The sequence below is a fragment of the Caloenas nicobarica genome, chromosome 4 (assembly GCF_036013445.1).
Source record: "Caloenas nicobarica isolate bCalNic1 chromosome 4, bCalNic1.hap1, whole genome shotgun sequence".
Taxonomy (NCBI): domain Eukaryota; kingdom Metazoa; phylum Chordata; class Aves; order Columbiformes; family Columbidae; genus Caloenas; species Caloenas nicobarica.
Window position 1 is genome coordinate 70,184,338 of NC_088248.1, and position 15,169 is coordinate 70,199,506.

The 15,169-nt window shown below is 37.0% G+C and overlaps 1 protein-coding gene across 1 annotated transcript in view; it reads left to right on the forward strand.

Moving 5' to 3' along the window:
- Positions 1-15,169, forward strand: part of POLN (DNA polymerase nu) — a 99,499-nt gene that overhangs the window by 2,801 nt on the left and 81,529 nt on the right. Inside the window, exons 2-7 of the mRNA XM_065634469.1 lie at positions 875-936; positions 5,146-5,634; positions 6,104-6,294; positions 8,109-8,221; positions 10,023-10,180; positions 14,355-14,423. Coding sequence (XP_065490541.1) covers positions 875-936; positions 5,146-5,634; positions 6,104-6,294; positions 8,109-8,221; positions 10,023-10,180; positions 14,355-14,423 — 1,082 coding nt within the window. The remainder of the gene's footprint in view (positions 1-874; positions 937-5,145; positions 5,635-6,103; positions 6,295-8,108; positions 8,222-10,022; positions 10,181-14,354; positions 14,424-15,169) is intronic.

The window sequence follows — 15,169 nt, forward strand, 5'->3', positions numbered from 1 at the left end:
TCCTTTTCTTGGGGCTACTGGGCAGTGTTGAAGGCATGTCCTAACTGTTTCATTTGGCATGGTGCAGAGTCCTGAGGTGCATTTCCTTAAACTGCAGCATCTTTCTGCTTTCACAGCTGTAGGGTAAATGTCAGTGGTGGTTCAGCACTGGGCACAGGCTGACAGCCGTGCTGCAGCACAGGGCTCTGTCTGAGACCCACCACTGACAGCCCTCCTGCTGCTTGTGGTGTTAGTCACTACCTGACTTCTGTCAGTTGGATAGGTCTGAATTCACCTTGCTCTCTGTTCTTGTCTGGTCTTACAATAGCTGTTCTATTGCGAGGATGAACAATGTAGAAAAAAATATCCTTTGCAGTGAGGCATGGTCAGTTCTCTGTAGGGCATAATATGCTAAAATATATATGCAAACAGGATTTTACTGAAGAGAATTATGGAATAATACTGCTTAAGAAAACAGTTCAACTGTGTGAAGTGTGTAGAGTTTTTTATTTATTTATTTATTTCTTGCCCATTCCCCCAGCTTTACCTCGACCAAGATGGAATGTATTTGCTTGAAAAAAAGAAATATGCATATTTACAGTATGACAGTAATGCCTTTTCTGAAAACTGTCGAAAATGTTTGTCTGCTTTGTAGCAAATTTGAATTAGTTTTTTCTTAACGGGGACATATCACGCTTTTGCATATGCATATGTAGGGCCTTTTTAAGCATGCATAATATTAATTTGAGGAAAATAGTTGTCATGGAAAATTTTATTGCAATTATTTTAGGTTTGGTGAAAGTGTCAGTAATGGAACACTGTATGTAACCCAAGTTATATGCACTGCTCTCAGATTAATTGAAATTGTAAAATGTTTCCCATTCTTTTTTTAAAGGTATAGAGAAGACAAAGGAAAAGAAACTAGGCGATAAGGATGCACGTCTGAAAAATGAAAAGGCAAGCACACTTTAAGACTAGCGATCACTAAAAGCAGTCTTTTTGTAGAAGGTTTGAAGTTGTTATAGACTGGGTCTTTCATAATAAGCTTTATCACAATATAGTGCATATACTCATAGTTAACTTTCCTCTGTCTTATTTTGTACTTGTCATCTACTTACCTATGAGAGTCTTGGCCCTACTTCTGCTCTCCTTGTTATAGGAAGTTAGTCTTTTGTGACAGATTGATCAGAAAAAAATGGAGTTGCCATATTTAGCTATCTAAACCAGGGTTTAAAAAGGTTCTCAGACCTCTGTCACTGAAAAAGCACTAGCACCCCCAAAAATCCCTCAAAATGCAGCAAGCTTCTTTTCACAGTAGTAGTGATGTGGCTTACATCTTGTAAATTGTCATCATCCATAACTGGCAAGGCCCATATGATGCCCATGTGCTCTACAGAAGAGCCAATATATAATGTGGCCTTTACATAACTTATTTTGAATCAACACATCATTCTGTGTACTAAATGTCCCTATAACAACTGTGTGGATGAAGCTTAACACATTATTTTGTTACCTGGATGTATTCCTACAGAAGACCACTCTGTCTTTTCCAGAGTTGCTAGTGGCACTTCATTTTTTTTCTGCTCTGTGAGTGTTGCTTGTATGATTTGTTGTGGTTTAACCCAGCAGGCAGCGGAACACCATGCAGCCGTTCGCTCACTTCTTCACACCCAGTGGGATAGGAGGGGAAGTAAAATTTGTGGGTTGAGATAAAGACAGTTTAATAGGACAGAAAATGAAGGGAAAATAATAAAATAATATTGAGAACAAGTGATGCACAGTGCGATTGCTCACCACCTGCTGACCAATGCCCAGCCAGTTCCCAAGCAGCAGCCTCCCAACTAAATTTGCCCCTAGTTCTATATTCAGCATGCTGTCTTATGGTATGGAATATCTCTTTGGCCAGTTGAGGTCAGCTGCCCTGGCTGTGTCCCCTCCCAGCTTCTTGTGGTCCATCAGCCTCCTCGCTGGCGGGGCAGTATGAGAAGCTGAAAAGCCTTTGACTTGTTTTAGTTGTTGCTAAGCAGTGTTTACACCATCAGTGTGTTACTAACATTCTTCTCATCCTAAATATAAAACTTAGCACTTTACCAGTTAATAGGAAAAAAATTAACTATCCCAGCTGAAATCGGGACAGATTAATCTCCTTAATTTGTGGGTTTGCAGCACTGTAAGCCAGTCTAAGTCTCGCCACCTATTCCTTCTGTTCTGCTTTTCCTTGTTTTACATTTTTTGTCCTTCCATGGGCTGGTACTTGTCATTACATAACGTGAGGTGATTGATATGAAAAATTACTTCGTGTTAGGAAATTAAATTTTTGGTTTAATCATCTCTCTGAATTTGGTTTTGGTACATGCGAATGAGTGCCAGTACAAGAATGGGACTGGATAACTGGGGTAGCCCCAGCTCAGGCTGTGGTTGTAAGATCCATTGAGTTAACTGATGAGTTGTAGGTACTGCAAGTGTACTCCTGTCCCAGCTGCAAATTTCACAACCTTTCTTACTCTGACTCTGGTGCACGTTGCACACTTCAGCAAGTCAATTCAGGTTGGCCAAGATGGAAAAAAAGTTTGGTTTTTTTTGTGGGGTGGGATAGTTTCCTACAAATTTAATTGGCTCACAAATCGACAGGCAGCGTGGGTGCACATAGATAGTAGTGGAACCTCTTTTTGTGATGATGAGATGCTAATTCTGACTCGCTGCATCTAGTGAAATTTTCCTACATGCACATAAATTATGAAACGACATCCTGGGAGCTGTTTTCTCTACTTCCAGCCATGTCTTTATTTCTAGTAGAAGATCAGTTTTTCCTGGAAGCTGCTGCTTCTCTCTGTGGTTAATTGTAGTTCCAGCTGTATTATTCTGACTTGATAATTAAATTGCTTTGTTCTTATTTTTGAACCTTTGAAAGAGAATTGCTTATTCCTGCCTCTATAATTACTTGAGTGTCCTAATTCAAATTCTACTGCGTTAAACAATAAAACTATTTCCAGTTTGACTGGAGAATACACTCGATTAGATTCATTGTTCTTCTACGGCTCTTAAGCATTTGGTCCTTCTGTGCTATTATTTGTCCACTTATGGTTAACTTTTTATAATGTCCACTTTTTGATTAGCATTGCCTAAGTCCAGTTGATTTGTCTTCTTTCGGAACAACCACTATTCATTTTGGTAGTAGCAAAAGCTTATTAGCTCTCTTTTTCTATTTACGTAAACCTGTTAATTGTATTTTAGCTGTAGAGCTGGTCCTGTAAAGTATGATCTCATTCAGTCTAAACCTTTTTCGTAGTTCCGAGGTTTGGGAATATGGGAACTGGGTTGAGGAATATTGCAAAACAAGAAAAAAAATGGGCTTTGTCATCCTGGGTTGCTCAGTCAATACTGATTGAATAGAGATGGACAATATTCCTTAATCAGTGAAAATTGTCATCTGGGGGAATGGATGGGAGCCCTGCAGAGTAGTAACTTGTGGTTCTTTTGAAGTGAGAAAGCCTTAGTTTTTGGAATGGTAATGACAGAAGAAGTACCAAAGGAGACTGGCTGTGCTACAGGAGCTGAAAATGTAGTAATTATGAGAGACTTCAGTTACTTTTCAGCTGAGTGGGTGAATGTTACACTTATGTATGATGCTGAGATTAAGAATTGGGAGACAACTGCTTTGTTCAACAGTTAGACAACTTAAAAGATAGATTGGTTTTTATTTGATTCTGTGTGAGATCATATTGAAAATCTTCCTGCCGAAAGATGCTCTGACAGGGACTATAATCTTTCTGAGGTATTAAAAGATAGAGAAGTCACCACATCAATGCTTCATTTCAGAAAAGGAAATTACATAAAAATGAACTTTTAAAAGAAAATATATGGAGTATCCCCTCTGGAAACCAAACATTTGTAGGTAGTATAGAGATTTATTCAAAAGAATATTGGAGATTTAAAGTGAATACTAAAATCTGTCCAGGAAAAAGTATGGCTAAGCAACAGTATGAAGGAGACAGCTAAAAACACCATCATGCAAAAGGCTGAACTTACAAGAATTTGTGTTCTTTTATAGTTGCCTCATTCGAGTAAGTTGAATGTAAATGTACAATAGCGTAGTCCAAATAAACTCTGAGAAACAGCTTGCAAATGCATCACTAGCAATACATCATTTTTTTTTTTTTTTCAAATGCCTCAGGAGTCAAAAACTTACCAGCTCCTATAAGACATGTTGATGATCAAGGCATAAGAGGAGTATTGAGGGAAGATACAACTCTCTATATCTGTAAATAGTTAAATACACATTTACCTTGGGGAATCTTGGAAGGGTTGCCAGTTGCCAGTCCAGAGTCATTGTTTATGAAATCAAGACAGAGACTCTATCTCAGCTCAAGAGGCTGTAGAAGAAACTAGCAAAATAATCAGCAAGAAAATACTGAGGCCAGTGGCATATCAAGGAAACTTCTGAAGGAAATCAAGGATGAAGGAGTAGAATCGTAAAATTACCATGCAACTTCTTGCTTAATACTATTTAATAGCATGCTGCTGTAAAGGGATCCAGGGACTATCTGGAGTAGGAAAGCTGTTCTGGGCATAGTGAATTAAACAGAATAGAATACTTATTCACATACCTCATGATACTTCTTCTTTGCATCTTTCATATATATTTTTACGTCTTGTAAGTTGTTTGAAGAAATTGGTGGAAATCCAGTTGACTCAGTGTGCTTGAATTTCCAAAGCAGTCATTATGGTGCCCTTCTATAAGTTCTTTACTAAACTAAGCTGTCATGAAAAAAGCTCTGAATATTGAAGCTGAAGATGGAAATGGTCTCTTATCTCTTCAGGCAAAGGTCACCAATAACCCAGTCACTATGGAAGAGAGGCTACTGGACTTGATGCATCTTACAGTTGTTAATTCGCCATTTTTAGTGTTGAACTAAAGTTAGATTAAAAAACCTGATGGTTTTGGATGTAAGCAATATAAATCAACAAAATAATCTTTACTGATAAATAATTGAATTTTCTTTTATGTAACATGGTTCTTCTAAACTGACTTTTTGTTAGTATCAATATTTTTTAATAAAATACCGCTTCCTGAAAAGCATATCTAAATTAGCTCATGTACATTTATTTGTATTTCTCCTAGTAAGCTGAATAATTGGTTCACTAAAAAATTTCCAATTTTTTCAGGAGATTCATGATTCCACAGTTGGCTTATTAAAAACATCTGCCAGCCTTGAAAAAAGTACTGCTGGTCAGATAGCCAAGACAGTACATACCAATGAAATGCGTGGCTGTCAAGATACCAAAATAGTGAGCTGTTTCCAGGATTTAGACTTGCCAACATGGGGATATAGAAAAAGAAATCTTTCGGTAGAAGAAAAAAACCCAAAGGATGGTGAAAAGAACATAGCTGCTCCCCTTAAAAGAAAGCAAGATGTGCCAATATGTTGTTCAGAGAAAACAAGAAGACTGCCTGTAAAGATCTACACTTCTTCACAGGAAAGAAGATACAACTGTACTTCTGGGCAAACACAGCCTTCTGAAAATTATCCTTGTGATATCAGGAGTTTGGGATATGAAGAAAAAAGAAAATTGCTTGCAACTATAGAAAAGGCAGTGGCTTTTGTAACTACTATGATATTTCAAGATGGTTCTTCACAGCTCAACTCAGAGCAGGTTAGTGGATGATGTGTTTTGTTTAGTCAGTTTTTTAGAACCATTTGGACTGTGCATGTGACAAACGCAAACCCATGTTCATTGGAAGCCTAGAACCTTGACCACTTCTTTGTATTATTGCTTACCAAAATATAAATGTAAACCAAGGTAAACCTCAATATTTCTGACTACATTTTATTTTTAGTTACCAAGTAAAACTTAAAAAAGAAACCGCTTGGGCTAAATTGGTATTTGTATACTTCAAGTGAGGCTGTTTAATTCAAGTATTTTTTTCTGCTTTTTACCATGTCTGTGTCTGGATTTGTGTTTCAAGGCTGAAACACTTGCGTATTCCTGTACTGTGTCAATGGTGTATACAATAACTCTAGTGTGCATAATAGATTTCATATTGTAAAATATTTGGGAAATTTTCTTTATAAGACTGCATGAAATCTGTCAGAGGAAACACTATTGTAATTATACTTAGCAGGTCTTAACCTCATCGGTAAAAGGAGTTGTTGTCTTAGTGAAGAATCAGACCGATTACCCTTGCCTTCCCGGTTACTCTTCAACTGACTGTACTTGGGATGCTGCTAATGAAGATGATAAATTAATTTATTTAAAAACTGAATGGTCATCTCTTTGGGAACAAGAACAACAGGCTCACAAGAAATTTACTTGGTGAGAGTATGTAGGAAAAAATACTATTTTGCTTTACATATGCTTTTAGCAACAGTGGTGTTGGTTACACAGGCTTAATCTTATACGTCAAGCTCATTGAATTTCATATTAACTGTATTAGTTCTGTGTCAAGCCTGGGCTAATATAAACCAAATAAGAATAGACTGTTCCTTTGGGTCAGCATATCACTAACTGCAGCCCTGCAGAACTAGGTTGGGATTCTGGTAGAAGCTGTTTACATTCACCTAGAAATTCTTTATCAACAGCTTACAGCTATATGGCACCAAAAAATATTATTTTTCCAGATTGATCTTTCTTGTGTCTTCCATTTCCCGAACTGCACTTCTCATCTAGTATGTTTTTGGTGGACATTATTATGGTAAACATCCATTTTGAGCTAATATTTTTTTTTTTTGAGCACAACAGGCTTTTTTTAATGGCCTTTGAGATCCCGAATGAAGTTTTCCTAATATTGAGTAATGTTACATCAAAATTACAAAGTGAATTTTTAAAGTAAATGCTTTATGTATCTGTTTAGTAGTTGAACTAAATTTAAAAAGTTGGATGATGTTTTAAACTTCCAGTTAGTATAAACAAAATCCATTTTTATTCCATACTATTAACTTTGAAATAGTATCCCATAAAGGGAGAAATGAGAACTGAAACGGATTCTTAGATATCATAGCCGCATGTTAAAACTTCATTAGAATATTTTATGGCTTTCAGTAATAACTGCTTTATTGTAAACTGCTGAATTGGATTATTAAGTTCCAAAGCATTCATTTTCAAGATGTTACACTTGGTTTTTAGTTGCATCTCTGCCACTGCTCCACTGTGACTTGAAACAAATCACTTCACTTACCTGCACTTATCCAGCTCTAATACTGGAGTTATATGACAACTCGTTTAATAACTTATTATTAGCTTGAATATAGGTTGTTCTGAATTGAGAATAGAATATCAATCAAGCATGCATATATGAACAGTATAAATTCAATAATAAACAAGCTGAGTAAGTGTATTAGCATATAGATGAAACCTATAGGTAATTATTTATTGTAAGAATAATGCAGTTGTTTAATAGTTGATCTACGCTGTATACAATAATACCTTATGGTCTACACCATTTCTAATATGTCCAAAACTTAAAACTTGGTACTATGGTTGCATACCATCAAAGGTAGATAAACTTGAAAGCTCTATAAAAATTATTTTTCTATATTACCCAAAATAGAGCTTATAAAACCTGACACAAATAATTAGTAAAATCTATATACTAATATATATAATTGGTAAAATCTATTTAAAATAGCATCAATTTGGGAACTATAGATACTTTCAAGAGGAATGGAAAAATGTGACAAAGATGAAGCATACTAGATTTAAATAGCAGTGTAACACTACGCAATTATGGAAATTTAGATCGCCTAGTAACTTTAAAATCATTATTTTACAATACTACATTAATTCAGAAGCCTCTGTGATCCTATTTTGGTATATTAAAGCGTTACGGGGATGCCAGTTGCTGTTTCAGATCAAGATTGCATTTAATTTTGAGTGTCAAATAAGGATTTGTTTTCTTTATGAATGCATGATAAGGCCTATCTGCTAGAATGTTTAATTTATTATAGAATGAGGCTTCAGGTATTGTTGAGCTGAGAATTTAATATTCAAATACAGTATTCTGTTCTTACAGGAATAAAGCAACATCTTGTGTTAACTGTAGTATTAGGTGCTAATTAAATGTATAAAGTAAATAGATTCACTAAATCTAGTAGCAGTGCAGTGTGTGGTAATGAACTACTTCTGTGCAGGCAAGTGTTGTTTCAAATGCTACGTTGCAAAGTTCCGATTATTTGCTTCAATGCAAAAGATTTCCTGAGGACTCTACTTCAAGTTTATGGTAATGAAATTAGCTGGAAACAAGGTAACTATCTAATCTAATCTATGATTTAATCCTAAAATCTCTGTGCTTTTGATGTTTCTGTTAAAATCACTAGATGTACAAGTAACTAGATTGGTGGTTAAATAATATATTGGAAAACAGAGTGTTAGTACCATGGAAAAGAACACCCTTCTTGGAGAAGGTTGTGACCAGAGGCTTAGCATGTCAAGGTGATGTATTTCTTCTGAGAGCAGGAATCAAATAATTGAATAATTTAAGGATAGCATCCAGTGGAAACAAAAGCTCTCAACACAGTCCTGGCTATAGCTGAAAAGGTCAAACTGCTTCATATTTCATGTTCCCTAGGAAAACTTTCTCTGCTCAGGGGAAAAAGCTAAAATAAATTCCAGAGGTGCTCATTGTTGTCAGAATTAGGAATCGCTTGAATAAATGTGTCCGTGTTTTTTTGATAGGAACAAATAAGACTCTTTTGTATGGATTTAAAAGCAACTACAAACAGAAAATTTAAGATGTAAATATATATATTTTTTTTTTCTTGGTCCTATGTATTGGTTTACTGCCGAGTGAATTACAAAAATGTGTGACCTTTCAGGAAGGACTCCCTATATGGAGAGTCTTCAGCTTGTGTTCAGCATCTGAAAAGTTTCATCAGTAAATCACAGTAAACCAATGATGATTTTGAATCTTGTGTGAAGATCTACACAAAAGACACTTAGCCCTGGGAGTGCAAAGTGCGGGAAGAAACGCTGTGATACTGGCCCTAGTGACAGTTTTGTAACCTGTACGTTCAGTAAATACTAGATCTAGATTATATCTTGTCTGATGAGTAGGATTTGCATCTGAAGTTTCTAGTATCCAAAAGAATTCTTATCTTGTTTTTTTAAACTTTGGAAGTTGATGCTTCTTCACCTATTATTTCTGCTATGGTAAAAAACCAACCAACCAACAAAAACCACCAAAAAAACCCCAAACAAAAATAAACCAACAACAAAAAAACACAAACTCCCCGCCTTTTTTAAGGTAAAATGTCACATCATTGTATATCCAGCAAACACTGAAATTTGTGTCTACGTCATTTACTCCAATCACTTGAATGACTGATCTCATTCTCAAACTAGTGTCCTAACCAGTGGAATACATACAGGTACCAGTAAAATATGGCATGCTTTGCCATTGGGATTCACTAATGTTTCAGAGTAGAAGGTCAGGACTTGAGAACTATCTCACGATCTTCAGGAAAGCATGCTTTTATCAGCAGACTCTTCCGTTCACTTCATCCCAGCTTGAGCTGGTTTTGCTTCACTCCTTCCAGCTTTGTTCTGTCTCAGTTCCATATGTCCCTCCTCATCTTGAAGGTGTCACAAGAAAAACTGCAGTTTGAAATTTTTCAGTGTTGAGAGAGAGAGCCTTTTACAGTTGATCTTAAGAACTAAAGGTTTACTTATATTTTAATACTTGTAAAAACAAAACCATACAAAACCCCCCAAAAACCCCAAACAACCAAAACCACAAAAAACCCCACAAAACCCAAAGAAAACCAAAATAATAATAAAAAATAAAATAAAAACAAAACCAAAACCACCCCCAAAAGCCCCCACAAAAGATGCTCTTCAAAAATATTCAATATTGAACTTAATCCTATACAGTTATGATGTTGACCATTTGTTCCAGCTGTGAATGCAATGTTTAGCATTTTCATAATGTAAATGCTTGTCTATTTATGATGTGTGTCTACAGGAAAGATGGGCAAAACTTTAGAGGGATTTCTCGGTATGGGAGCTAATTTAAATATTCTGACTTTCAGAAATAACTTTTTTTGTAGTTGCTGATAGTGTCGTGTTAGATCCCAGGATTGCAGCATGGCTGATAAACCCCAGCGACACAGTTCCCTCTTTTGAATGCTTAATACAGAAATATTTTGAAAAGCCTTTTTCTGTGGAAACAGTAAATACAGATACAGGTCCTTTGAGAAACACATCAGTAAGTAGTTTGTTTGAAATTGTGGTTTGGTTAAAAGGGGAAGGACATGATGAAATAATTTCTTTTGCTTATGAAATATTGCAAAAAAAATTACAGATAATGCTTTTCTGATGGAAGAAAATGATTATATTAATGCTACTTTTTGGAGATGTAATTTTAAAGAAAGGGGACAAAAGAAGGGTTCACTGCATTCTACCAAGATGAGATCACGTTCTCCAGGAAGAGCTGTGAAACTCTACTTCAAAACCATAAAGTTCGGTAGCAATTGATATATAACCTGATCTTTTTTTTCTTTCCACCTTCCTGCAAACTGATTTCCAGCTTTCCCTTGCAAAACTTACAATGTCTTGTTCTCTAATTCCTGTGAACTTGTAGCCTATACTTAGTTAATTGTTATTAATAATTTTGCTGAATTTCACAGCTGATAAAGATAATACATCGTAGGCTGAGGAGTCAATTGTGAACCTTCAAGCATGTATATGAAAAATGTGAAAATTTTTTTTTCTCAATAAGAGAGAATGCTTAATGAATTTTTTGAGAAGTTATTCCCAGCACTATAGAAATGTCTTATTGTCTGTTCGAACTTGTGTACTGTTATAAAATGTCAGTATTTGTATTTTGGGTGATGGTGATCTACTCTGTCTGCATTAGCCTTTGGAGGTAATTTGAGTGATAAAAATAGATGTGCAGCAACCTCACAGGCTTTTTTTTTTTAAAACCTTTCACTTTTCAGAGGCTTTAGCTGTTCAGACACAAGTATTTTAATATGATGATAGGGCTTCTAGGATACTCAGATGTCCAGTGAGCTTTGAGCGTGGGCAGAGGTCAGTTGTATCAGCACATACACACATTTCTGAGAAAAAACAGCCTATTTACTGTAAAACACCAGCTGTAAACTGCCATTGTTCATGAATTAAGCTATTGGCGTAGGGAACGGACAGGCAAACAGGCAGGAACTATAAACTTGTTGGTTATATCTGTATGTGATATCCCCTCCTGTGAGTCAGCATCCTTAACTTTGTCTCTTCTCTCAACTTGACTTTAGTCTTTTCTTCTTCATATATCGCATCTATTCTTAGTTATCATCTCTTAACTTCATCATCCTGATTCCCAGCTCTGAGTTAAATAGTGAAATCTTATTTCCTTCCCACCCTATTTCAGGTCTAGTGTGTTTCCTTGCCCCAACCATCTCCAGAGCCTTTATGCTTACTTGTTCACCCAAGTCCTGGTTAACGCCTCCCTCTAACATACTCTGTTTATTCCTTCCCATTCCTTATGCAATTAATTTGTTCCCTGAACTCTCCCACCCTTTTTTTGGCTTCTTTCTTTGCTCAGCAAGTCCCAGTTCTTTCTGTGACTCCTAGCTCTTTGCCAGATTTATCCCTTCAGCCTTCTTACTCTGACTTTACTGGTAGGTTCCTCACAGCTGTCTGTACTCCCAGAGGGATCCAGGCCAGGTGATATATCATGTCTTGTGCCCCACCACGTCAGTTAAGCTCCCTCTGTATTGTGCTAGTCTTGTCCACCCAGCACAGTACTTGGAATGACTGCTGGTTTATTCTGTATTTCACTACTCACCCACACACCCCTCTAGCACAGAACAGGTGCTACTTGTCTGTATATTTGGTGCTGTGCCAAAAGGCTCCGTGAAAAAGGTCACAGTACATATACCTTGAAACCTTTGCTGAAACAGGTGCTAAACATCATGCTGCTCTTGTCATGGGTGCATTTGCTGGTGAGGAATCTTGGTGCCAATTGAAGCCCGTCATTGGGCTCACTTCAGCCGCAAGAATGAGATCAAGTGAGCTGTCTGTTGCTGAGAGCATAGTATTTCACAGGCAGCTTGTTTGTTCCAGAACCAATGGGTATGGACAAGGTTTACTGGAGACAGGTTGATGGCTTTTCATTGCAGTATGGCGCTGCTTAAATTAATCTGCCTGAGATGGAGAGAAATCCTCACTGATAGGACTAGACTGTTATAAAACAAGGATGATCACCAGTGGATCTAGATATTTCACCTTTAAAGAGAACTTTCTGCATCCTGCCTTCAAGGGCTGACTGTTTCTCAGTCTGACAGTGTTCAAGTCTGCTGTAGGCAGGGGGGAAGCCTGTGCAGTAAGTATCTGTATTGTCTGCTCACAAATGACCAACACGAACAATGCTGAAGTTGTACAGACTAACAGCTCTTGAGCAGGTTGGGGACCTGCATGGGCTGTCAGGGGGATTTCATTACCCCGCTGTAACTCTTTTCTGCTGCTGGGGCTGTGCTGGGACATGCCTCCCACTAACAGACATCAGCTGATGTGAAATCTGTTTAGTTTTGTCTGCTATTAGCCTGAGTAATATGGTCACTTCAAGATAAGAACAACTATGGCCCAGGCTTAAGTGTGTTCTGAAAGACTGCAACACCAGTGCCCTTGCTGTTTTATGGTATGTGGTAGGAAAATGTGTCTGTAGCAAAGATTACCCCAGAACTGGGGTAATTCTGTTTATAGCATGAAACATAACTTCCTGTAGCTAATAAGTGTCTCCCACACTTCTGTTACGCTCAGTACTTCTCCTCTTCTCTTAAAAATTAGTTGGACCAATACGATAAAGTTCCTATGATGGTTCTTCCCCAGCTGTGTACCAGAATGCTTGCCTTAGTAGCAATGATGTGTTATAATTTGACCTAATAGAAACTAATTTTCAGTCAGTTCTGGTTCTATTGTGTTTGTGCAACAGCAAGTAATTGGGATTCCTTCTGCATTCTGTTTGAATCAAATAATGGATGAAGCATTGCTCTTGTCAGTCTGCATCTGTGGTAATGCTTTGGTTCCAGACTTCTGTTTTTCTTGAGATAATGGGGCTGTTTTGCAAACAGTAGGCCAAAATTGTGAGTGTTGTATACAAGGCAGATTTTTATACAGTTTGGAGAATGAATTATGTTTATGTGTTGATTTCCAGCTGACTTTTGCACTGTGAGGGCACAGGATTAAGTGTCTACATATACCGGTGTCTCACGCTGTGCCTGCACTCACTCTCTAGAAGCACAACCGGGAGGTTCTGAGAGTCATCCTGAAGACAAGGAGGAGATAATGGCATCCAGCTCAGGGAGCAATTCCTGCAAAGACCCTATTCAGCTGGAAAAAGATCTCAAGAGACACCTTCTCACAAACTCAGAAGGGTTCTTACCTCCCTGAAGAGAGAGGAAGATCCTCCCCGTCCGTTAATTTTGATATGAATTTATTTGTTTTTATTTTAGAAAAACCTTTAATTTAGAGATCTGTTTAGACTGTATAGACCTTCCTGTAGGAAGGATTTTGTAGATTTTTCCAACCCCTTTGATTATTCTTAACTGCTTTTATTTCAAAAAAACTGCTGTTCTGGCTGGGCAGATTGAAAGCCCTGGAGGACCATAATGTTCTGACATCAGACCTGTTCTTAAGAAAACGTTCTTGGCAACAATTTCAATCACAATCATTCTGGTTTAGGCCATAATTCGTAGCTTAATGACATCCAGTGTAGCAGAGTGACATCGCATCTAGTTACGTTACATATACTCTTCTGGATGATAGAATCTTCATTTTGTTCGTTACAAAATATTTCTTTGAAGCTGAAGCATTGCCTTCACTTTCTATGCAATCTTAGAGGGAAGTGTAAATCTGATAACAAGTAGAAACTTCCCTTTCCTTTAGTGATCATGTTCTTGGAGCTAAATACCATGTTCTCAGTGTCTCTACACATTTCAAAACAGTGTTCTAGCCAACGGAATGAGGTGGTGTGGCTGTGTGCAGCACGCCTGTGGAACTGAAGGGAAGGGAATAGTTCAGGTACAGAAGGAGGGCAGTGCTGGCAGGAGAAAGAAAATGGCAAGGAATTTTTCTACATTTTACAAGTAGTAGTAGAATTCTGACTTCAGTGTTAAAGGCGGTGTAGCGATACTATTTCTTCATACTCGGACTGTATGAAATGTAAATAAAGGCTAGAGAAAATCATGAATATTAATGATCTGTGCTGCTCTGTTCATGAATTGTGTTTGTCAGAGGTCTAAGAACATTAGTAAAATGTTAAATATAACATGAGACAGAAAAATATACTTATAGAGTTTAATCCCTTTAAAATATATATAACAAACTTTTTAATGTTAGCATTAACACTTGATTTTTTTTTTTTTTAATTTATTTATAATCAGTATCAAAACTTAGGTGTCAACTTGGAGAAGCTTTATAATGTAATGATGGATCTTGCTCATGATTTACAGGTAAGACAGAGGAAGTAATTACTCAGATATAACTTCTCAATTATCATGAATTAAAGAGAGTGATGTGCTTCTCATTCAGATCAGAATCTCTACTCAAGTTAAACAGAGGGCTTCAGTCCTTATGGGTTTACGGTGCTGGTCAATATTTAAAATAAAGTTGTCCATCAAATTTGCCATTTTTCCCAGAAGGAGGAAATAATTAGTCTGAAGGTTAATCTTTAGAAGAAACTTTTCCTCTATAACAGTTAACTAAATATTTAAATGAAGAGTCTAAGAATGGGAAATACTTGGAATATTGTGACTTTTGATATTTTAAAGCTGTATGAAACTGTAAAAAAAGCGTTAACAGAGTTAAAACAGAGTGTAGCTGAGTTTTTTTTCTGATGTATTCCACGGGTACAAAAGCTCTCAGCATATGTATTGCTCTAGGTTGTATTAGCCCAGTGCTGGTCAAACACTGGGACAGGCTTCCCAGAGGGGTGGTTGCTGTCCCAAGCCTGTCAGTGTTTAAGAGGTGTTTGGACAAGGCTTTAACTTTTGGTCTGCCCTAAAATGGTGAGACAGTTGGACTAGATGATCATTGTAGGTCCCTTCCAACTGAAATATTTTATTCTGTTCTGGGCCTCATTGCAGTTCAGAGTGCATCTCAAGAAGTCTTTTAGTCTTTTTTTTTGTGTGGGTGGGTGTTTTCTCCCTGTAATCACATACCTGGAAAAGTGTCAGAATTCAGGGACGTGAAATACTGG